The 24031-nt window shown below is 34.3% G+C and overlaps 2 protein-coding genes across 2 annotated transcripts in view; both read right to left on the minus strand.

Annotated features, from left to right (window-relative positions):
* LOC124368671 (dihydropyrimidine dehydrogenase [NADP(+)]) overlaps positions 1–24031 on the minus strand; it is a 139391-nt gene that overhangs the window by 11836 nt on the left and 103524 nt on the right. The window contains exons 10-17 of the mRNA XM_046825941.1: positions 16892–17076; positions 15419–15640; positions 13659–13823; positions 11202–11354; positions 7010–7130; positions 4710–4972; positions 4164–4343; positions 2178–2408 (exon numbers count right to left, since the gene is read on the minus strand). Coding sequence (XP_046681897.1) covers positions 2178–2408; positions 4164–4343; positions 4710–4972; positions 7010–7130; positions 11202–11354; positions 13659–13823; positions 15419–15640; positions 16892–17076 — 1520 coding nt within the window. The remainder of the gene's footprint in view (positions 1–2177; positions 2409–4163; positions 4344–4709; positions 4973–7009; positions 7131–11201; positions 11355–13658; positions 13824–15418; positions 15641–16891; positions 17077–24031) is intronic.
* LOC124368666 lies at positions 18540–22184 on the minus strand. The gene is made up of 2 exons (XM_046825936.1): positions 21863–22184; positions 18540–21824 (listed from the first exon to the last, which is right to left on the minus strand). Exons 1-2 carry the CDS (start codon positions 21940–21942, stop codon positions 20519–20521), a joined length of 1386 nt encoding a protein of 461 aa, XP_046681892.1. The 5' UTR covers positions 21943–22184; the 3' UTR covers positions 18540–20518.

The raw sequence follows: 24031 nt of genomic DNA on the forward strand, positions 1-24031 counted from the left end.
ATAGCATGCCTTGCAATTCAGTTCTATATGCAGATGATGCAACACTACTGAGCAGGAACAAACAGCTAGACCTTCTTATGTTGGATCAGAGCAGAGCATTAGAAAGAGCATAAGAATGGTTCAAAGTCAACTCTCTTGTAGTAAATAATGACAAAACTGAACACATATGTTTCTCCTTAGATTTTAATGTAAGCAATAATTTTAAACCTGTTAAGCAGTTAGGTATATATTTAGATAGTAGGCTAAGCTGGGACTTTCATATTCAAACTATTTGTAAAAAATTAGCTAGAGTAATTTATTTATTACGTAAATTAAAAAGCTGTGTAAGTTCAGAGATGCTGTTGACAGCTTACTATGCATTCTTTCATCCTCATCTACTGTATGGAGTGGTGTTATGGGGTAATAGTAGTGCAGCCAAGCAAGTGTTTTTATGGCAAAAAAAGGCACTAAGAGTAGTTAAGGGTATACCAGAAAGAGAGTCTTGCTACCCAGTTTTTAAAGAATTACATATAATGACTCTGCCTTGTCTATTTATTTATGATTGTTTGTTAAGAGTTAAGGCAAACCTAAGTAAATATCAGCTAAGACAGGATGTACATAGTTACCCAACTCGATATAATGGAAAGTTAGATGTTTTAAGTGTTAGATTAGAGAAAACAAAGAAAAGTCATATATTTATTGAAATAGAATTGTTTAATAAACTACCAAGAATAGCTTGGTCAGTCAGCATGGTGAAATTTAAAAATGTACTGAGGACCTGGTTTAAAGAGAAAGCTTTTTATTCTATAGAACAATATTTGGCAAGTGATACTAGTGATATGAGATTTTAAATTAGGATAATACATTCATTACTGTTGATTTGTTGTAGTTTATTTTAAATTGTTGACTAATTTTACCAATTTTATCTCGATTATTTTAATTCACTAGTTATAGGCTTTTTGTTAGTGTTTTGTTATTCACTGTTAATCTTGTTAATATTTTCTGTTAATTCTTGTTGTTAGTTTCTTGTTACTCTATTTAAATTTGTTAATTAATTATTAAAAATTAAGAAATTGAAAGAAGCTTAAGGAAACTGAAATAAGAAGTTCTTAGTTTAAATATTTTTTAAGCCATTCATATTACTGACGATGTTTATTGCATGTAAATCATGTTTAACAACAAATAAAGATCTTGAATCTTTCAACTCTTCATCAGTGTTGAAGCGCTTATCGCTAAGATACTCCTTTAGGTAGTGAAACAAGTAAAAGTGGCTTGCCGCCAATTCTGGGCTGTACGGTGGGTGGTCAATCTGTTTCCAACTAAATGATCTGATGAGATGGGGTCTGATGTTTTCATGCAACAAGAACTCCAGATGTTGCTAGGCCACGTCGCTTATTCTGTATTGTACTTCGAAGTTTAGTCAGAGTATCGCAATGAGCGGCTGCAATTATTGTTCTTCCTCATTCCATAAAATCGACTAACAGTATTCCATCTCTATCCCAAAACACAGTCCTCCATAAACTCTTGTGTTAAGATTGTGTTTTTGGCCTTGGCTTTAACTTGCGAGGTCTGTAACACCATTCCATTGACTGGCTTTTCGTTTCTGGGATTATGTGAGAAACCCATGTCTCGTCACCTGTGTCAGTGATCTCTAAAAGTGTATTACCTTCACTATGATATCGAACCAAAAACTCAAGAGCACAACCCATTATTTCTTTTTCAGTGATGTGAATATATCTCCCAACCACTAATACACTTCAGCTTGGGAACCCAACATGATCACAATTTCCGAAATTTCAAATGTTCAGAGACAATGTCGTTTTACTTACGGCAGGAAATTCCAATTCTAATGATGAAATGCTAAATTACTGATCTTCACAAATCTTTTCATTAAAAACATTAACCAAATCTTCCATGACTATTGATAGCCGGCCAGATTGCAGTTCATCATAGACATTTTCCTGTCCATCTTTGAAAGCTCTCACCCACTTTCGCACTGTTGTCATTATATTGAAAAAGTTAAATAGTTAACCGCAGATAGTATATTTAAATTGTTTATTTAATTTTAACTATACAATGCTTAATTATTAACACTCTTATAGAATCAAGCTTAGGCATTACCAGCCTAACCACATCTCACACTGAGCTCTCCAGAAGCTGCACATTGATATTCTGAGCCCTTTAAAGTGTATACTCACATCATTGATAACAGCTACAACCTGTTGTTCTTTATCAAGTCCTTTGTAGTCCCCGATTCTGGGCAGTGCTGACCCGACCACATCTCGCACTGAGGGCACCGGTCGCTCTGGTAGGTTCCAGTGGTCAGGACTCTGCCTCTCAGGTTCTTGTCCACTCAGGGGATCCTGTAGCTTGGCTGCCAGCAACAGCTCCTCTCTCTTCTTCTTAAACTTTCCAAAATGAGGTAACACCTGGATAAATACCACTATTATTATTATTATTATTGTCCATCAACTGTTTCTAGCCACCCTAGGTTTAATGTACTAGTTGTTTTAGTAAAACATGTTATTCATATATTTTGTTCTTTTATGATAAATGTAAACAAGGAGTGTTTGTGTCAAGTTGCTTGAGCATTTTTGCAGGAACTTTTCAGATGTTACAAGAAGCTTTCAGAGATGAATATCTGAGTTGACTCGCTTTCATAAGTGGTATAAGGGATAAAAAAAGAACTTACATCACCAGAAAATGATTTTCGTTTAGGCACCAAACAAACATTATACAACAACAAACATATTATCAGAGTGAATGTTCTCCTAGAATGAAATTACCAATTGTTTGTGAAATGGCAGAGAAGGTAAACTGCGGATGTGTAGAGTCGCAGCAAAGTTCTCACTCTCAAGACTGTTCATAGAGGATAAAAAAGTATCACTGAGTTAAGTTAGGCACAAACGTCTGGGCATAGCAAATTATGTTATAAGACTGAAACTGTCACAACTGGGTATGAGACTGGGTATATGGGTATGGAAACAAGATCCAGTCATTACAATAGGCTTTTCAAGGTATTTGTCTACCATGGATTTCTTCCACAAGTAAGATAATTAACTAATCATTTTGTTATCTTAAAATACGGAGATGTTTGCATTAGGCTGTGGATCTGAGCTATGGCAACATGGGGAGTGTGAGCTGCACACGAAACTATTCTACATTTGCTCATTCACAACTATTGCACAAAAGCGTCATAACTGTCTTTCCCAGACCTTAGACTGGAACCTGATCTTTGTGGATGTCCAAATCTAGAGTCCCTTTAAAAATAGATTTTACTTCATTAATGAAAAAATAGGCATTGTAGGAACTGAACAGCATTGCAGGTTCTCCCCAGTATGGGAAACGGAGAGGGGAATTTAGCTTTCCAAGGGAAGTGTTTTAATCATTTTCTAGATTTTCTAAAGTATACTAAATTTTATTGTTGTAATTAGGATAACACTACTTATATATTTTTAAATAAAATTAGAACCTAAACTGTTGGAACATGAATTTTACTGTTGTTATATATCATGATTTAACGTTTATTGAACAAAAATTTACATTATTTGAATTTGAGTTCTGTCTAAACTATTGAAATAAAATTGTTCAAGTTATTAAGATTTAAGGACAAATATGAGCATAAATAATATATACATATATTCTGTAATTAAACACAAACAAACTTACATATACATGAATACTACACTAATTTGCAGTGATATATAGATATTGGATGAAGAAAGTTTACATAGACGTCTACATGCACAAAGCTGTGCTGTGCTGCATACTGTGATATGGTACTATCACCTCCTCTGCTTGTAAATGTAACATGTTTAGTAGTTTAGATTCATCTAGTACTATCATACCATTTACCACATAGTTACAAAAATGAAGGTGTGGAATTACTAGTGGTTAAATCAGAACCATATTAATATGCTGCTGTAAACTCGTTGAAACTATTTACTAGAGTGACTAGGTGTAAATAATATCTGTTATAGATATCAATAGCTTTGTCTCAGTTAAGATGGAGCTTGCAGGCAATTCGAGATTTTAAAATTATAAAAGTAAAATAGGTGACTGTGGTTGGCTTTGAAATCATGTAAAAAGTTCGTGCCACCATGGTTTTGATATTACATCTGAGTTATATTGACAGTTGGATAACGAGAATTGAAGATGAGAGTCAAAACTTAAATTTGTCCTACCTTTCCATTTTCATCTCGGATAGTTGCCAAAGGCTTCCCTTTCTGGTGGGTCGGTGTAGGAGGAGACTGGCCGGACCACCCTCTCAAACTGTCTATGCTCTTTAAGTACAGCAAAGTTTTCAATCCGACTTCGTAGTCTTCGATCAGTGTGAAGTCTTGATTTTGCACTGCACTTCCTATCTGTTAAGTAGTTTATAGGTTACCAAATATAGTAATACAACATTTGTCTAACTGTGTGGTCTTGCAGACTGTCTACAGTTGTGTTCTACTAGTGAGTGAGTAAGAAAATTATACAAAGATTTACTTCGCATAGCTAAATTATTTACATCTATCTATATAGATATCTGAACATATAATAATGTCACCACGATTTTGTCACTATCAGTTTTGGTCTGCTGGATTCTAGTGCTCTTTTGATAAAAGATTAGTATAATGTAGACACACTTGTAACAAGATACATTCTATAATCTGTTGGTTAAATAATGGAATTTTGTTAAAAGTAAGTTAAAATGTACTATTAAAACAAGTGTCTAGTTACTATCATACTTGCAGAACTGTAGCCCCACATTCGAGAAACTGCAGTGCCGTATCTGCCGAGTCTATGCCACCGATACCCATGATAGGGAATCCAGGGAGTGCCCGGGCGATGGCGGAAACTGCTTTCAGCGCAATGGGCCTCACTGCGTTCCCAGAGACTCCTCCGTAGGTGGTGAGCTTCTCCTGCCCTATTGCAGGGTACGGGACTCCCTCACAGTCCACACTCATGAGACCTTGCACCGTGTTGATGGCGGAGACACCACTAGCTCTCCCTGGACAAGGCATCAATCAGTTTTGGGAGGTCGTGAGTGTAAGGGTTTCAGTTAGCTATACTTTACACTTCAGGTCATAAAAATAATTAGATAAATTAACATAAACTCGAACCAAAATTATGAAAGAGTAACAAATATTTGGTCGAAAGGTTGAATTAGAGCGATTGCAATAACAAGTCCTATATAGTATCTGTAAAGAGTAAAAGGCAATAAATCACTTATCATTAGTATGGCCAATTTATCTTCTTGTTCCTACATTAAAGTCAGATTTGGGCAAGTAGTAGTGCAAAGATATTGTGAATAAAGCTGAACATGCAACCAATTAATCAACTTATCTCAAATCGAATATGATTTGGGTAGAGGTGAACTTATTGTCTTCTGGGTATTAATTCAGCTGTATGCACAAAAATGTGCCTGTAATTTGACAATAACACTGCCCAGCATGCATTTACCACTAATAAAATATTCGTTTATTTTTGGCAAATTGTATTATATTACTGATTTTTAAATTTAAATAATTCTATATTCGATACATCTATCTATTTTCTAATATCTGTCTGAAGATTTTGTGAAGAGTTGATCAAAACATATCCGCTGTAAAACCTAATTCTGGACCCTGATGTCAACTTCAGGAGAATTTTAAATAATTCATGCAAGTCATTGGAGATCAACAACTGACAATTAGAAATATTAATAAATTATTAGGAATACTGTAAAGCTTGATTTAAAAATGATTTTTTAAGGTTTGGTATGAGAAGATAATTCTAAAATATATTTCCTAAAATACAGGGGTGCTGAAAAGTCCTAAAATGTTCTAATATCTTCTGTACTTGTAAACCTACGAACATAAAACTTTGTACAGTCACATAGGGCATAAAATTAAAATTTTTGATGCAATCAGTAGCTCTTCACTATCTAAGGGAGATAGCCCGTATGGAGTCAGTGGAAAATCTTAAATTTAAGTATAGGTTGATGTGCATACCATTTTAAAGTTCTTAATTAGTAGAACATCATGCCGCAAATTAGACGTCAAAAGGTAAATCCTAAACAGCCTCTTCTACACTATGGTGTCTCAGCTGTAGCAAAACTTGTGGTTTGGTTTGGTTAACTTAATCATTCAAATAGCCCTCAAAAAGTAATCAAGAGGGGATAAATCCAGAGATCATGCCAGCCAACCTACCGCGCCTCTTCTGTCGATCCATTTACCTGGGAAAACTTGGTTTAAAAGCTGTCTTACGTCTCAACCAAATGACGTAATAAAAAGATTCCAATGACTCCTTACGAGCCATTCCCCTGAGGTGGTGAAGAGCTACCGGTTGCATCAAAAAATTCAATTTGATTCGCTATGTGACTGTACAAAGTTTTATGTTTGTAAGTTTACGAGTACAGAAGATATTAGACCGTTTTGAGACTTTTCAGCACCCCTGTATATACCTCATATTTTCCACTATGACAAAGAACAAAAAAAAAAAAAAAAAACAACAAGAACACAACTAAAGAAGAACACCAGTTTTCAATTAAACAAACCAACGTATGATGTATGTTTTTGTTTACATGTATTCATGGAATATTGAGCAGGATTCTCACCAGATGATCTGCATTGAAACAACTTGGAAGATGAATAAAATTAAACAACTGAAAACCCAAACCATTACATGTATGAAACAGGCCAGTCTAAACGAATTAAAAAAAAAAAAAACATAAGCAACATTATTTTTAGATTTATTATGTACTGACTCAATGTTCTCAAGAGACAACTGGATCTACCCAAACTGCTGAACTGGAAACACTTTGTGCATACACTTAAAAGAAATATGTTTTATATAAGCTCCACCCAATGCAACGTTACTCTTGACACTTTAGTGTACTCCGTCATACGAATATATGTCCTTAATGTCAACTCTTGAGTCATACCCTCCGTGCCCTGAGGTTAGATTGCCCTAATTAACTTTAATTTTAGATAATGTTTTCAATAAAGATGAATTAATAGTAATATTCTATTCTAATACTAAATGTTTTATAACCTTTTGAATTTACCTTCTTTAGCTGCTTTAGCTAAGGCCACAATATCTGTTATATTTGGAGTTAGCTTAACAAAAAATGGTATTTTAACAGCTGCTCGTACCCACAAGGAAATGTTCTTTACCAGCACTGGGTCCTGTAAAAATCGTACATTTAAAAATATAGTCTGTATTAATAAAACATATGATATTAACATTTAAAATCTATAGGTATAATCATTAAAATTAATAGGTTATATCTAGAAACTAACAGTTCCATAGTCAAAAATTATTTTGAAGAATAAAATGGACTGACTAAGAGCCAGGAATAAATTTATTGTTTAAATTCAGTGTAACTATATTTAGAAATAAATCTTCTTAAAAAGTTGTAAATCTGATTAACTACCACTGTGTGATTATTAATAGTTTTATTTAGTCTATAAAATCTATGTATACATTTTCTCCATTTCTAGTGTTATACTTACGTCTGGCATTATACGCCTTTAGAGGTTTAGAATGTTTAAGAATGTAGAGTATAACATAAAATATATAAGTTAAATATGGTTTAAATTTTCTTGGCAATAAAAATGGTTTATAATGTGCTACAATTCTAATGATTTTCTTTTGTAGAATAAAAATTTCTACTATCCTGCTACAGCTTCCTCATACAATTAGGCAATATCTGAGTAGCAAGAAAGCAAAATAGGCCGTTCTGAGATAATCAGTGTGCACACAACAAGTGGGACGTTTTAAGAGATAAACACTCCATAACTAAATATTATGTGCTGTGTCTTATTTTCATTCAATAAAAATCCATTCGGATGAAACCACAATGATCCTTCTTAAATGGACACAATTGAAATTTTTTTTTATTTATTCAGGTCATTACTACTATTTAAAATTGTTGTGTCGTCTGCAAATAATATTGCTTTGGATTTGAGTGAGAAAGGTAAGTCACTGATAGCTACTAGAAACAAAATTGGTCTGAGAACAGAGCCTTGAGGAATGCTATACTCAACCAAGAGCTCTCCTGACCATTCTCCCTCGACAAATACTTTCCCTGTTCTGGCGACCAGTGGCGTAGAGAAGGGGGGGGTCCAGGGGGTCCGGACCCCCCCCCCCGAAATTTTAAGACATTAAAAAATGAAGCATGGAGCAGGAGAAAAAAGGAGAGCTATCATTAATCTTGTCTACAAACATTAAATTGATTGATTTAATTGATGAAAGTGACCGTTGTTAAAAATATAATTGTCCTTTCGTTTAAATCATAAAGTATCAAACGATACTTTTGGGCTCGGCTTTTCGGATAGTGTAGTATAATCACGGTATTTCTATAGGGCGCGGTCGCGGGACGTGGCAAAGTAACCTGAACCGTAAAATGGCGAACAGTTTAAATTAGCGACCACTTCGTTCAAATTCGTCTTGGGGACATAAAATGACTGCTTAGAATTAAGTTACGATGTTGATTTAAGGTGTCATTAAACTGTAGACGTGTATATAATTATCGAAAAAAAAAAATCACTTTTGGTCGGAAAATACACTTGAAAAACTACTGATTAGAAGTTCGGCTGCTTTGGATTTCACTGATAGAGGTATTTATGAATGAGTTATAATGACGATTTTTTGTATCATTACACTGTAGACGAGTACATAATTATCGGAAAAAAATTCACTTTCGGTCGGAAATAAAATACACATGAAAAACTCTAATGATTAGAACTTCAACTAATTTGGACTTCAGTGATTGAGGTAAACGTGGTGTTTTCGGTTGAGTTAGGACGACGATTTTTGTTATCATTAAACTGTACACTGTACCTATATAATTATTGAGAAAAAATCACTTCCGGTCGGTAAATACCGAAGAAAAGCTCTCCACAGATTCAAGTTTTGATGATTTTGGATTTCACTGGTTGAGGTAAAAGTGGTACTTAGAATTATGTTAGGACATTGATTTTAGGTATTAATTCAACGCCGACTAATACATATATAATTATCGAGAAACAAAACAATAAAATCACTTCCGGACGGAAAATAACAAGGAAAAGCTCTCTACAGATTCAAGTTTTGACGATTTTGGATTTCACTGGTTGAGTCGTTGAGATAAAACTGGCACTTAGAATTATGTTAGAACATTGATTTTGGGTATAAATTGAACTCCGACTAATAACTACATAATTATCGAAGAAAATTTGAAAAAATCACTTCCGGTCGGACAATACACACCGGAAAAACTCTACTGATAAGAAGTTCCGACTACTTTGGATTTCACTGACAGAGGCATTATTTCATTTTCCTTAGTATATTCCGATCGGAAGTGATTATTTTTGATTTTCTTTCTTGATAATTATATATTTATTAGTCGGCGTTGAATTAATACCTACAATCAATGTCCTAACATAATTCTAAGTACTACTTTTACCTCAACCACTCAACCAGTGAAATCCTAAATCGTCAAAACTTGAATCTGAAGAGAGCTTTTCTTCGGTATTTACCGACCGGAAGTGATTTTTTTCTTATATATATAGTTAGTCGAGTACAGTTTAATGATAACAAAAAGTCGTCGCCATAACTCAATCAAAAATACCGCGTTTACCTCAATAACTGAAGTCCGAAGTAGTTAAAGTTCTAATCATTAGGGTTTTTAATGTGTATTTTATTTCCGACCGAAAGTGATTTTTTTCCGATAATTATGTACTCGTCTACAGTGTAATGATACAAAAAAATCGTCATTATAACTCATTCATAAATAACTCTATCAGTGAAATCCAAAGCAGCCGAATTTCTAATCAGTAGAGTTTGTCCGGTGCATTTTCCGACCGTTAGTTTGATCTGTACCCGAGCAACGCTAGAAAATTGCCCACCTTTTCTAAAGGGTTTTCGGCCGTCAGTGGCCCAATGTCCCCGAAGGGGTATTTTATTTTCTCCACAGAATATAGTTGTGTCAATTATACACTTGAGTGAAGCTCTATTTTGTTCTTCTTTCTTATCCAGTGAATGCAACATAACATTGGTGCCTTCTACTCGGCCAGAATCGAACTTCGTAAAGTTTTTGTAGCTATAAAAGAAAATTTGTGGTACTAGAGTTGCTGTGAGAGTTGAATTTGCCTATTACATCTTTCCACTTTCTATAAGGCATAGTTACTAAAGCTCCATATTTTTACCTTTTACCAGTGAACTCATTGGCAAATAACACACAAAACGTCCTCCGAATCCCCGGTTTCGGACCCCCCCCCCGAACGAAATTTCTGGCTACGCTACTGCTGGCGACTTTACCCAGCAGCCACCCAGAGTAATCCAAATGAAAATTTGTTCTCACTGTCTCTCCCTACTGTCTATTAATTTACAAGTTATAATTATATGCAATATAGTTGTAAAAAGTTATAAGGAGAAAAAATTACACAAAGTAAAATGTAGGCTACAGCGTTTTTACCCCTAGTGTGCAATATACATTAGTATTGTTAATACTATAGGCACCTGATTCAATTTTGAAATATTCAAACTTTAATACACTTGTCAACAAAAAGACGTCACCAGATGAAGGTTTGCTGTACAACCAACAGGCTGATCAATAATGCCACCAAACCATAAGGTACTAAATGTGATTCCTTATTGGAGGTGTATAAAGTTCAACAAAATTTGCAGTTGTGATAAATAATCTAATCATGACTAGGTTCCACAAACACCAAAAACAGGTCAGCGCAAGTGTTCTTCATCATGATTTGTTTCATAATTAAAAAAAAAATAGAAACCTAAATCACATTACTATTAACACCAGTTGTCTGCTAGAACATTTTAATATTTTTAACCCACACATTGTGGGATTTTTAATTTCATAGCACATTGTAACGCTCCAAAACGAATACAATGTGTATATTAGATTGCTGTGGGGTTATATTGAAAATATTTATTGAAGTAGGATAATGTTTACTTCACCGACAGCAGCAGTAATGTAAGTGACGACTCTGTGAGATGCATCAAAACTCTCTTCACTTTCTGGACGACCTATACTCATATTACCTGTTATTCCTCATTGCTAGTATCATGGTATAATAATTTAAAACTCCAATGCAATGTAACTTGCTTTATAAGCTTTGCACAAGGTTACTTGCCAAGTTGAGAATACCAAGATCAGATCTGTGCATACAACGTGCCACACACAATGTGTTGCTTCTTCCTGGGTCCTTCTGATAATTATAGAATGTTAACTACAGATGAGGTAGGTTACTGACCTGGCCACAGGCTAGGCCCATGCCCGACTCCCCCATGCCGTGAGGACAGGAGAGGTTCAACTCCAAGGCATCAGCTCCTGACAACTCTGCCATCTGTGCCAACTCTGTCCAGTCCCCAGCATTGTATGAACACATGATGCTTGCCATCACAATCTGGAAAGTGACAGTGTTTCTGTCATACAGATGGCAAGCTACTCTAATACACATACAATCATCAAATTATTTTTGAAAGGTTCAGTAATATTAGGAGATGTTTTGGCATCAAGTTTAACTAATATTTTGTTTTAAGAATAGGTATATTTTTCCACATTATTTAAATTAAAAAGTATTAGAATATTTCAGCCATAATATAACAAACAAGGAATATTTCTTAGGAATATTTATGTTCTAGTTTTAAAGACTACTTGACTTTTTATCATTATTGCAGGAAATAATAATTTATAATCTCTTTAAAATTGTACAAAATTGAGAGAAAAACATACCTAATCAAAGCGATAACGCAAATGAAAATTTAGTATCAATAGCTAACAAAAAACCTTTTTTATTCCACTACTAAAATATATACCAACGATGACAAGGTAACTAATATCAGGAGATGTTTAACATGTATCATCACAGAGAGCTGATGATGATTTCTATTTTTCTGTTTTAAATTAAAATGTTAAAGAAAGAGGAAAAATTTAAATCTTGACAACCTTAATGATTGATGAAAAAAATTAAAGGATTGTCTTGTAGAAATTATATTGTAAGTTTATTAACTGCTGCAGTAAATAACTATGGCTTTTATACCCGGAACAAAATATTTTTTAGTAAAAATAAAAACTAGAATCCAAAACACTATAATAACAGGCTCTTTGTTCTGAAAAATTACAACGACGGTTATATTATTGCATATAAAAATACTCATTTAATACCACTATGACTATTACCATTTGTATCTGTACATTCAATGGGCATATTAATTTTAATTGAGCTCCTACTCACTGAAGTACAGCCATACCCAGAATGTTACTTCCTGTGTTTACTTGTTTGAAGATCTCCGTTTGAGCAATTTTAATTCTTAATTGATGACATGATGACTGATGACTTTTAACACAAAACTTTTACTCACATTTCACATTACAACAAATAGACTATATTAATTGCAGTGAAATTGCAAAGTAAAAGTCAAAATATCTGTTTTTAATCGTGTTCTATCATAGGCAACCTACACACATGTGCACCTAGGCATCCTTGCATGTTCGGCTGAATGGGTTTAGGGAAAGGTTTATTCTTTAATTTGTGTATTATGTTCCATGTTGTCTTTGAGAATTGTTCTGATGGAACAACAAAGTTAGGTTGTGTAGGGATGACTTTATATGGATTGAACCGTTACACATAAAGCATTAAAACTTTACACATTAATTCTATACATGAATATCTTCTTTTTCAAGCAAATAATTTATTTTTTATCATACCAGGGGACGGGCCTCAAGGAGTCAGAAGAAGTGTTAATCGAGAGAATAAGTCAAGTAGTACATCAAATTAAAGGACTCTGTTAGGAGGAAACAATGTCACAAATCTGACCTCTAACGTTGCCTGAGGTACTAATTATTTCTGTAATATTAATTTTTGTACTAATCTTGGCAATTTATCAATCCCACCAAGGTTTTATTACTGAACATACACATGATACAAATAGTCACCTTGACAATAACGTCATTTGCTTTTTTATTTCGTTTGTGATTACCCATATAGCGGTTTTTAAACATGTCATTTTTCAAAACTTTAATAGATTATAGCTCTTAAACGAGTAACATTAAAAGAATATTTCCAAGGATAAAAACGATTTAAAATACTTGTTTATTTCTAAAACTATATAAAAATATATGGTGTTCTATAAGAACTTCTAAAGTTGGTCACCATATTGAATAATGGTGGTCATATTTTGAGATTTAAAAATCATATTTTTAATTTTAAAGGTGAAGTCCTACATTTAAACTCTTGTCAATTTAGATTTCGTTATAACAATGGTGCACAGATAAAATGGATACCCTGTATTACTATACAATCCATAAAATGGTATTTTTAAAAGATTCAACAGTGTAAATAATATTTTAACATTTTTCTTTATATTTTTGTGAACTTTGCAAAGAATTTTATCAAAATAGCATGCCTTTATACAAAAATTCTTTCAAACGTATGAAAAGTTTAAATTAAATCCAAAATGGAGGACTGTTTGTTTTTTTTTTAGGTCAGAGGGATACCTCTAATAAATTACCAAAGGGGATTTGCTTTCCATATATTTTTCCTTTTCTAAACCTAATTTCTGCTCTTGTTTATTAATTAATTATTATTGCAAAGTAAAAAATACAATAGTAATACTACAGCTCTAAAACTACAACAATGTTAAAAAAAAATAGTTTGGGGATGGAATCTATAATATACTGTATTAATTACATAACAAGAAAGACTTACCCTGTCAGGAAAATCCTTCTTGAGTTCTGTAATACTCTGGCACCAGTAACTCGCTGTTTTCTCTGAGATGAGCTCAATGTTGAGAAAAGAGCCCTGTTCCGGGCCATAATTATGCCGTGATGTCACCCCTCTGATTATTCTCGGAGACACATTTGACACTAGATCCTGTAAATAAAATAAACAAGAAAGGATTATTGTGTTGATTCTTTTTACACTGTTGGAACAGTCTAAGAAAATAACATTGTATGTGTCTGTCATCATATTTAAGATGCTTGGCATTCTTTTTCACAAAGCATAATGCAACACAAGCATGATGCAACACAGGAACTAGTATATGAACCCATATAGTGTGGTGGTCATCATACTTCCTCCCAAGTTCCAAGTCTGTCCCAGAAGCACGCAGCTTCCGATTCTTTCTTCTAAAATTTGCTTTCAGTGTGATCACAACTGGTAAACAGGTAACTAACTACCAGTGCAACCTATCAAGACCAGAAATCGACAAGGAGCACTGCTAGGAACATCGGTTGAAGCTGTTGTAGGGAGAGAAGTCATTAGAGATGTGGAAGAGATCGGATCACCGACAGGCTTCTTTTCTGTTACTATTATTTTCAGCTATTTTCCTCCAATCTATTACTATATCTGTGACACAAAAATCTTACTCCTCATACTAAATCTTAATTCTAGTCTGTTTCTCATCTTACTCTTTCCTTTTCATCTTTTCAAGCCAAGATTTTAACTGTACGCTGAGAGATACACGGTTAAGTCAGAAGTAAAAAATTATAAATTCTTCAATGGTAGGCTAACTCCCATCTCTTTAATGCTTGACTACCCCAAAGTTCCGGATCCTAACACAAGCTATCTCATTATCTGTATGCTAACTAGAAGATCAAGACTTGTAAAATACAAGGGCCCTACTAAGCTGTTCAAGAGGTCCATCACCTTAGCAGTTTACCAAATAAATTTGCATGATACTTATGCATCTGAAAACCTGATATACCAGCTTTATGCTGATTCTACCCTTCTCAGTACATACAACAACCATAACCATTACATACAACCATAATGCATCCACATGAATGGTCACCAATAAGATGTAAAAACCAATTACAAAGATAAACCTGTCACTTAACACTCAACCAAGAACAACATCTATTAAAACTAATAAAAGTCTCAACTGCTCAGAGAATAATCAAAACTGGAATGATGGGAGCTAGGGTGTTGTTGGATAACCAAATCCAAAAAGAAGGGGAATAACCTTCAAATTTTGTAAGGTAACCCTATTTTTTCCTAACATATCAAAACTCATGTTATAGTTATAATATTCAACAAACTATTTTGACAAAACGGAAGACAATACTCGATATTCTCCAGTGTCAGACACACCATGAGATATTCTGGTTTTCCTAATGCTACACTTAATGTGTTGATAAAGTTGTCTCATTTGTATCGTAAAATTCTAAACGAATAAGTATCTATTCTGTATACTTTTTACTTTATGATAACATTTTTTGTGATTTAAGTAATATTACGGACTTATGAATATTGAACTATGTGCCAAAATTGTGCAATAAAGAATCAGGACAGAATGAATGTTTTATTTCATTTTTATCTTTAGCAAATTTTAAAAATAACAGACACTTTTAGTAGTTCTTCAACAGGTAACATATAATCAGAAGTAACAATACAAATTTGCAGTAAATCAAGAATAAATAATCCATTATGCGTCACCAGCTAGTTTTAAATTTCTAGGTATTGCTCACTTTATCTAGTGAAAAAGTTTTGGTAACCGCAAAAGCCCAACCCTGGTGGAACGCTCTGCGGATCATGGCACTGGTGGTGGTAGGTGGGGCGGAAGCGAGGCCAAAGGGGCTGATAAACTTCATTCCACACATTTCCACACTCAGATCCACCTCATCTATCGGAGTGTTGAATCTTGGTAGGCTGGGTGGACCCAGGGGCCCTCTACTGCATATGTAACTTTTCTGCCAACATGGAAGGTCGGTTAGTATTTTAAACACTTGTACTGTATTAGAGGCAAACATAGCTTTAAATTTCAGTAAGGTCACATCGTTTGATGGTTAATGAAACCCTCAAATGATGACAGTTCAAGCAGCTGTTCCATGTTTCTTTAAAAATCAACTTTTAGATCTTTCTGTATTAAAATTCTTATTACGTTTGGAAAAATTAACAAATTAAAATAATAAGTTTATTAGTACAACAGATCGTGGGTATAGAGTTATCCTATTTACTTATAATAGAGGGGAGTATGGAACTAAAGGCACTACAATCAATTTGTAGAACATTTTTTGCTTACAATGGTATAATATTACCTTAATCATATTTACTACATTTACTTGATAATTGATATAAATATCTTTCTACAATTCTTTTGGCAGAGTAAAAACCTTGTAACCCGTGTCAATTACACAATCACACTGCAAGATTGTGGTCCTCACTAAATGTTTCCTTTCTGAAAGTCCTTTTTCAAGTTATCTTTATGAGATGTTTGAATAATTGGGCTGAAGGAAACACAAGTGACCTTGTGATCAACAACCTTTCAAAATAACAGTAGTGGAACTCAGGTTTCTTGACAGGTTCCTAAAAATTCATTTCAGTAAAAGGGTTTTGTTGAGACTTGCTAGTAAATAATACTGATGTAGAAAGAGAGAGTACAACAGAGACATGCAAAATGCCACAGAGAATTTTCTACTAGCTTTGGGACTTGAACTCTCTGGAGGGAAGCTGTAGCTAGCTATACTAAGCTATAACAATGTATAGCGTACTACTTAGGCTCAACTACAAGCCTCTGGATGATTCTAACACTAAAAAACTAACCTGCTTCTCTCTCAAGTAAATCTTTATAGATTGAAATGAAATGAAATATGCCTTTATTTAAGAGGCGGAGTTAGGGCTATTTACATGATTAGGGCTGTTTGGTAGATTGAACATGGTATGAAATACTGTCTGAAATCACATTCATTTTCTGCTGTGGTATTAGTATCGTTGTGTGGTTACAATAGTAAAAATAATTATTTTTGGGATTATAACTTTGTTTAGGATACTTTTTGGTTTCTACTCCCACAATCAAATGAACAAATAAAGAATAGAAATTTAAAAAAGGCAATACTCCCTAAAGGGTTCATTGGCATAAATCTTTAAAAGAACAAAGTATAAACACGTATACATAATCATGAAATGAACACACTACAACACATTTTAAAGTACTACTTTACCTGAATGTAAGAGTGCATATGCCAGGCAGCAGTCTTGCCATCATTAACAGCCTCTACTGTGGTTTCAGACAACCCAGCCAGATCTCCACCCACAAACACATCTGGCTCACTGGATCCCAGAGTCGCCATGTCCACCACTGGTAAGTTGTTCATATTCAGCTTCAGGGGCTGTAGTGCTTCTACAACTGTAACCATACCAATCACTGTCTCACTGCCTCTACAGTGATATCAGACAATCCAGCCAGATCTCCACCCACAAACACATCTGGCTCACTGGATCCCAGAGTCGCCATGTCCACCACTGGTAAGTTGTTCATATTTAGCTTCAGGGGCTGTAGTGCTTCTACAACTGTAACCATACCAATCACTGTCTCACTGCCTCTACAGTGATATCAGACAATCCAGCCAGATCTCCACCCACAAACACATCTGGCTCACTGGATCCCAGAGTCGCCATGTCCAACACTGATAAGTTGTTCATATTCAGCTTCAGGGGCTGTAGTGCTTCTACAACTGTTAGACATTAGACATTAGACATACTTTATTTGCACAAGACGTTTACAATATGTACATACACATAGAAAAACAGGTGCATCGTCAAACCTTATAAAAAATTAATAAGGTCAATTAGTATCAATTTACAATTACAGAGAAAATAAAATACTTATCCTAAAAACCAAGATACAAATCACTTTCAAAATATTCTTGTAATGAATAAAATGCTGTGTTCAATAGTTCATTTTTAAATTTTTCTTTGAACTCTTTTTGGTTCATTTCCTTATATGCCGCAGGTAAACCATTGTACAGCTTCAACCCCGCATATATAGGACTTTTTTGAAAAAGAGCTAAGCGATGGGATGGATATCTTAAAACGAGGCCATTTCTTGTATTATAATTATGCTGAAACCTGAGATGGTCTGGCAAAGCATTTCTTTCAAAGTGAATATAAGTTAAAATTTCATGGATGTACAATCCTATTACTGTTAAAATTTTTAAATTCACAAAATGAGTTCTACATGAACTACGTGGGTTGGAGTTTGTAACTATGCGAATTATTCTTTTTTGGATATTTAAAACATACTTGATATTTGAGGATTGGCCCCACAGAACTATACCGTATCTCAGGATTGACTCTACGTATGCATGATAAATAATTTTTATGGTATCAAGGGGGACACAGTCTCTCATATGCAAAAATACAAAAGATATTGACCTAATCTTTTTTACAACGTTTTCTAAATGTACTTTCCAACTAAGGATTTCGTCAAAAAATACTCCCAGAAATTTATGAGAAGGTACTAAATTTGGAACATTTAAAGTTTTCCTTAATGAGAATTTTATAATTTGGGTTTTATCAATGTTTAGTTTTTAAACCATTAGCACTAAACCAAGAATCCATAGCATTAGATACATCTGAAATTGAATCAGGGAGCTCAGTATTTAATCTGTTTTTAACTAATGCTGTTGTATCGTCGGCAAACAAGATTAAGTCTCTATCTATGGCTTTTGGTAGGTCATTAACATAAATTAAAAATAAAAGGGGACCCAAAATGGAACCTTGAGGGACACCTGTAGATATATCCTTCGAATTAGAAAAAAATTTTGAATTGTTATCCAATATAACAGTTCTTTGTTTTCGATTTGTGAGATAGGATTTCAACAGAGCTTAAAGCAATTTTCTTTTATACCGTAATCGTTTAATTTGAGTAACAATACTCCATGGTCCACGCAGTCAAAGGCCTTAGACAGGTCACATAAAACACCCGCTGTAGCCTGCGACCTGTCAAGTGCCACCATCACCTCATTTGTAAATTCTGTGAGAGCTGACCTTGTCCCAACATTTTTGCGAAAACCAAACTGTTTACTGTAAAATAAGTGATTATTTTCAAAATAATTTACAAGTCTTAAGTTAATTACTTTTTCAAATATTTTTGACAGATTACTTAAAACTGATATGGGGCGATAATTGCTTAAATCCTTTTTTGAGCCTTTCTTAAAAACTGGTGATATTTGTGAATATTTCAATTTTTCTGGGAAAACTCCTTCTCTCAGACATTGGTTGATAATTAATGTGAGGGGCCTTGATATTATATGAACAGTGGCTTTTATCAACTTGATAGGTATTTCATCCCATCCTAATGAGGTTTTATTTTTCATTGATAAGATTATTTTAGTAATTTCACCAATATTGCAAGGGTTTAAGCTAGACAATGAAACCCCAGCCTCACAACAAGTGAGCTTCATTGACATATGAACTCCATTAACGGTGGCTCTCTTTACATTGGTATTTAAAACTATATTTGAAAAATAATCATTAAAACTCTCAGCTACAACTTGAGGACTAGAAATGTCCTCTCCATCCTTGGACCCATTCAATACAATACCAGTTTTAGTTTTAATAACATTGTGGCCAAGTTCTGTATTTACAATTTTCCAGGCAGCTTTAGATTTATTTTCAGATTGAACTATGTAGGCGCTATTTGCCATTATTTTTGCTGCCTTTACTACTTTTTTGAATGTTTTTTTGTAAGACTTGACATAATTTAAAAACTCTGGATTTCTGTTTATTTTTGCTTCCCAATGAAGTTCCCTTTTCTTCTTACTAGATATTTCAATACCCAGAGTAACCCAATTCAAGACTACCGGTTTAGTCTTGGTGGTCCTCTTAAAAGTTTTATGAGGGAAGATATTATTCAATGTCATTATGAAGTTACTTAAAAAATTGTTGTAATTTTTATTAACATCAAGAGCTGGGTCAAAATCTGAGATACCACTTCTTTCCAAGCAGTGAACAAAACCATTAACATTAATATCTGAATATATTCTCTTTTTGATCACAACATTATTTTTGTTCGGATTTTGGATTTTTTTTGACCAGGTATATTTAAAAAGATAGCATTATGGTCAGACAACCCTAAATCCATATTGATTTTAATCTTTGCATTGTATTTTTTATTTGTTATAATGTTGTCCAAGCAGGATGATGAAGACTGGGTTATTCTAGTTGGTTCCTCAAATTGTAGAGAAAACCCGTAACACTCTATTAATTCTTTAAACTTGCTTGAAAATATACTATTTTCTAAAATATTTACATTAAAATCGCCTGTGACAAAAATTGATTTATTACTCATTCGCTGTTGCAAAAAGAAGAGAAGCTTTTCAAACTTTGCAAAAAATAATTTCTTTTCCTCATAATTAGGAATTGTATATACATATATGACAATAGAGTTTAAATCAATGAGTCCACAGCAGAACACTCAAATATTAAATCCTGATTCAAACCTAAGGAGATATTCTTCAAAACTTTATATTTACAACTAGCTTCTACCAATAAACATGAACCTCCTCTCAATGAATTTTTCCTAACATAAAAATCAGCTATTCTAAAATTATTTATGTTCTCTAATAACACAATGGAATAATTGTTAAGCCAGTGCTCGTTTATAGATATTACTTTAATTTTTGAATTTAGCTGAGATAAAAATAAACATAATTCAGAAATCTTATGGGGGTTAAAACCTTGAATGTTATAGTGCATTATCAAACTGGAGTGAATATTGAAAGAAGCTAGTTTTGGGTTATTTAAAGAATTACAGTTTGCAGATACATTATTTTTGTCACCTAAAGTCAGTTTAAATTAACATTTTCCACTAGTCCTGTACTATCAGTTATACTACTATTTATATTACTCTTGTTTATGGTACATTTTTGTGGAACTTGGTCAGACTCAACACCAGACACATTACTCTGCTTTTGCACATCACTCACTAGCGTAGACCTCACTACTTGGCTGTACTCTTGAGAGCCTGGCACCACCCTCGGGCTCACTGAACTCTGTGTGGTGTCTGCGTTGTCTCCAAGTTGAGTGGGTCTAAGTCTGATTGGGCTGACAGAGGGCGAGTTCACTGTAGTAGTTGTTTGGGATGCTGCTTTACTTCTCGAGTCATTCATTACTTGTCGCAGTTTCTCCATAAACTCGGTATGAGTGAGACCATGCCACAGCTTCCTTCTCGCAGATGGTTGGTCATAGGATGTTACACAGACTGTAGCACCTGTGGTTTGCTGAAGGCGGGTTATGTTTTCACATAAATTTTCCAGTCTTATCAGGTCACGTACACATCCCATAGGCGAACAATAGAGGGTTTTTAGCTGCTTTTTCTTGAAGTCCTTGATCAATTGTTCAAAAGCCTCATTATAACTTTGTTGGGTCGGTTTACCATTGTAATTTTCTTTAGTGACCAAACTGAACTCCGCTCCGCTCTTAAGTGTCTGACATGTTAATTTTGTATCCACAAAGTCAGAGGTTTGAGGCCTTCCGAAACTTTCTCTAAAAACTACAGCAACCCCAGCACTCATGTTTCTTTCATGGTCTAAATCGTTAGAGATAGCGTGCGCAAAGGCTATTGTAGGATCGTTTTGGTGTTGTCTTATTATTTTTTTCATGTCTGCCTCAATTATGTTGATAGAGTAGGGTTTTATGGTTGAAGATTGAGAAGGAAGTTCTATTTCAGTGCTTAGGTGTTTTTTTCCTTTGTGATATTTGAAGGTTTGTTCCAGGGAATCAATTATCATATAAGATAGTTTTTTTTTTCCTCGATAATTTAGGTGTAGGCCATGTCGAGTGAAATGATCTCTTCCAAGTTCGTCCAAGTCAATGATGTGCACATTATCCATTCTTACAGCAATTTCCTTGATATAATTATTTGCTATGTTTATATCGTGATGTGTTGGATCAATCGGGTTTGTATCATAGCGGTTAGGAATTGTTGTTACATGTACAGTTCTTTCTTTGGTTAAGCTCTGCAAATTCCTCTCTAAGTTAGAGTAGATTTCTTCAGTTGATTTTTTAAGAATGTTATTCGTCCCTGCAATAATGACCATGGGTCGATGAAGAGCTCCTTCAGCTTGTCTGTACACTTGGCAGACTGTAGCCCCGGGCATAACCAGACCACTCACTCTAATCCTACCCCCACTACAGGCACCGATTGTTTCAGGAAGACCCCTTCCATGGCTGTCTGCGTAAAATTCAACATCCATTGTTTTTCGACCATCTTTACTCTTCTTGCCTGTTGATATTGGTTTATTGATTGATGTTTTTTTTTTCTTTTTCCTGCTTTAAATAGTATTTTTCATTACCAAATTGTGCTACATCTCTTTCTTTTGAGTCGCATTCTGTGATGTTTAAAGTTTCAAACCTGCCACTTAAAGGAATAACAGTGAGATCTTGAGCCTTGTTGTTTAGTTTTTTTTTAATTTCCTTTCCTCTTTTTCACCTCATTCCATTTTCTTAGGTTGGTAGCATTTTTATCCATGTTATATCTACAATTTTTATTTATGTTTATGTTGTAATCAGCCGTACAGCTTACAGGAGTATGATCAATGGAGCCCTCCAGTGCTGAATATCCCAGAAGATCCTGTGTAGGGGTAGGAGTGGGCATCTGGTACATAACCATACCAAACTGTAACCATACCAATCACTGTCTCACTACCTCTACAGTGATATCAGACAACCCAGCCAGATCTCCACCCACAAACACATCTGGCTCACTGGATCCCAGAGTCGCCATGTCCACCACTGGTAAGTTGTTCATATTCAGCTTCAGGGGCTGTAGTGCTTCTACAACTGTAACCATACCAATCACTGTCTCACTACCTCTACAGTGATATCAGACAATCCAGCCAGATCTCCACCCACAAACACATCTGGCTCACTGGATCCCAGAGTCGCCATGTCCACCACTGGTAAGTTGTTCATATTCAGCTTCAGGGGCTGTAGTGCTTCTACAACTGTAACCATACCAATCACTGTTTTACTACCTCAATATTTTAAGAAGTTCATCTGGAATGAACCTATAATTAAAAAGGCCCAATCCCGTTTCCTATTTTGCCGCCATCTTGTTTCTACAATGACGATGTCCATTTACTATTGGCCTCAGATCATTATTTCTGAATGGTTGGTCTTTTATTGCAGACCTATCATGACCTGTCTTTAGTTTGGTTTTAGTAGTTAGTGTTTCGGTTTATTTTGTGTATTTTTTTAGCTAGTGTGCATAGAGTTATATTCATGGTAGTTGTGATTACTGACTTCTTTGTGTCACAATGCTCTGGTATGATTAGCTTATTTAACCTAGAATATAGCTATGTGTTAAGTTAGTTATGTATCTGAGGATGAGGTCATATTGCAGATCTTGAATCATAGTGTAGCTGATTTCTTGTATCACTGAACGATTCCAAATGTCCAGAAAAATCGTTTCCCTCACAATCCTTCTATCATAAAAAAACCAACTTTAAAGAAAGAGTTGACAGAAACTAGCTTCCTCTCATACATTCCTCGCCAGACTTCTCATGTCTCTCCCCTCCATGTTTATATGAGTAACGTGTGCATGTACCGGGATTGTTTGTATAGTGTACACAGAATAGTGTGTATTTTTATTACAATTTCTCTCGTGTCCTATGTTTTGTACGTAATATACTCATTATTATAAGTGACTTAAGTTATTGCAAGTTACTTACTGCCATATATTTATCCTCAGTTTTTGATTTAGTGAAACATTGCTTCGCTCTCCATTGTTTTCTAAGGAAGTTGCAATTATTTGAATACAATTTTCAGGAATGTTCACCAAAGTGCTATGAAAATTATGTGTCCAAAAATTGTCAAATTAAAATTAATCATCTTATTCTAAATAAAAAAATATTTAAACCATCTTTAAGTAAAACAAAATAAATTGAGAACTTCAGTATGCTACAAATTGTTAGTTGTGAATTTTGCACCGAAAGTGTGTGCACCAAAAGCACTGCACACACTCCACTCACATCTCTTGTTGAGGTCTCACTTTTTCAAAATTCACAGCTTACAATCATTTTATTTTTCCAAACTTTAAATATATCCCCACCATAAAATCTTCTTTACATTTTCTGAAAATTTCATTTAGAAATATACTACCAATGAATTTTCTACCTAAAAGTGTGTGATTCAAACTGTCACAACGACAAAGCTAACATGTCGAGGACCAAACATTTTGAAAGCTGGTTGTTAGTGTTACTTTAAAACAATTTAAGAGATTTTTCTAAAAAAAGATCAAATTACTGACCCCCTTTGAGATAAGTATTTTTGTACTTATGTGTGTACTCGCATAATGT

This window comes from Homalodisca vitripennis, chromosome X (assembly GCF_021130785.1).
Source record: "Homalodisca vitripennis isolate AUS2020 chromosome X, UT_GWSS_2.1, whole genome shotgun sequence".
Lineage (NCBI taxonomy): Eukaryota > Metazoa > Arthropoda > Insecta > Hemiptera > Cicadellidae > Homalodisca > Homalodisca vitripennis.

Bases quoted from the DNA above. Each gene is read 5' to 3' on its own strand.
- LOC124368666 (XM_046825936.1), bottom strand. From the start codon at position 21,942: ATGGTCGAAAAACAATGGATGTTGAATTTTACGCAGACAGCCATGGAA. The intron at 21,825-21,862 runs GGGGGTAGGATT...GGTTATGCCCGG, and splicing joins AAACAATCGGTGCCTGTAGT to GGCTACAGTCTGCCAAGTGT.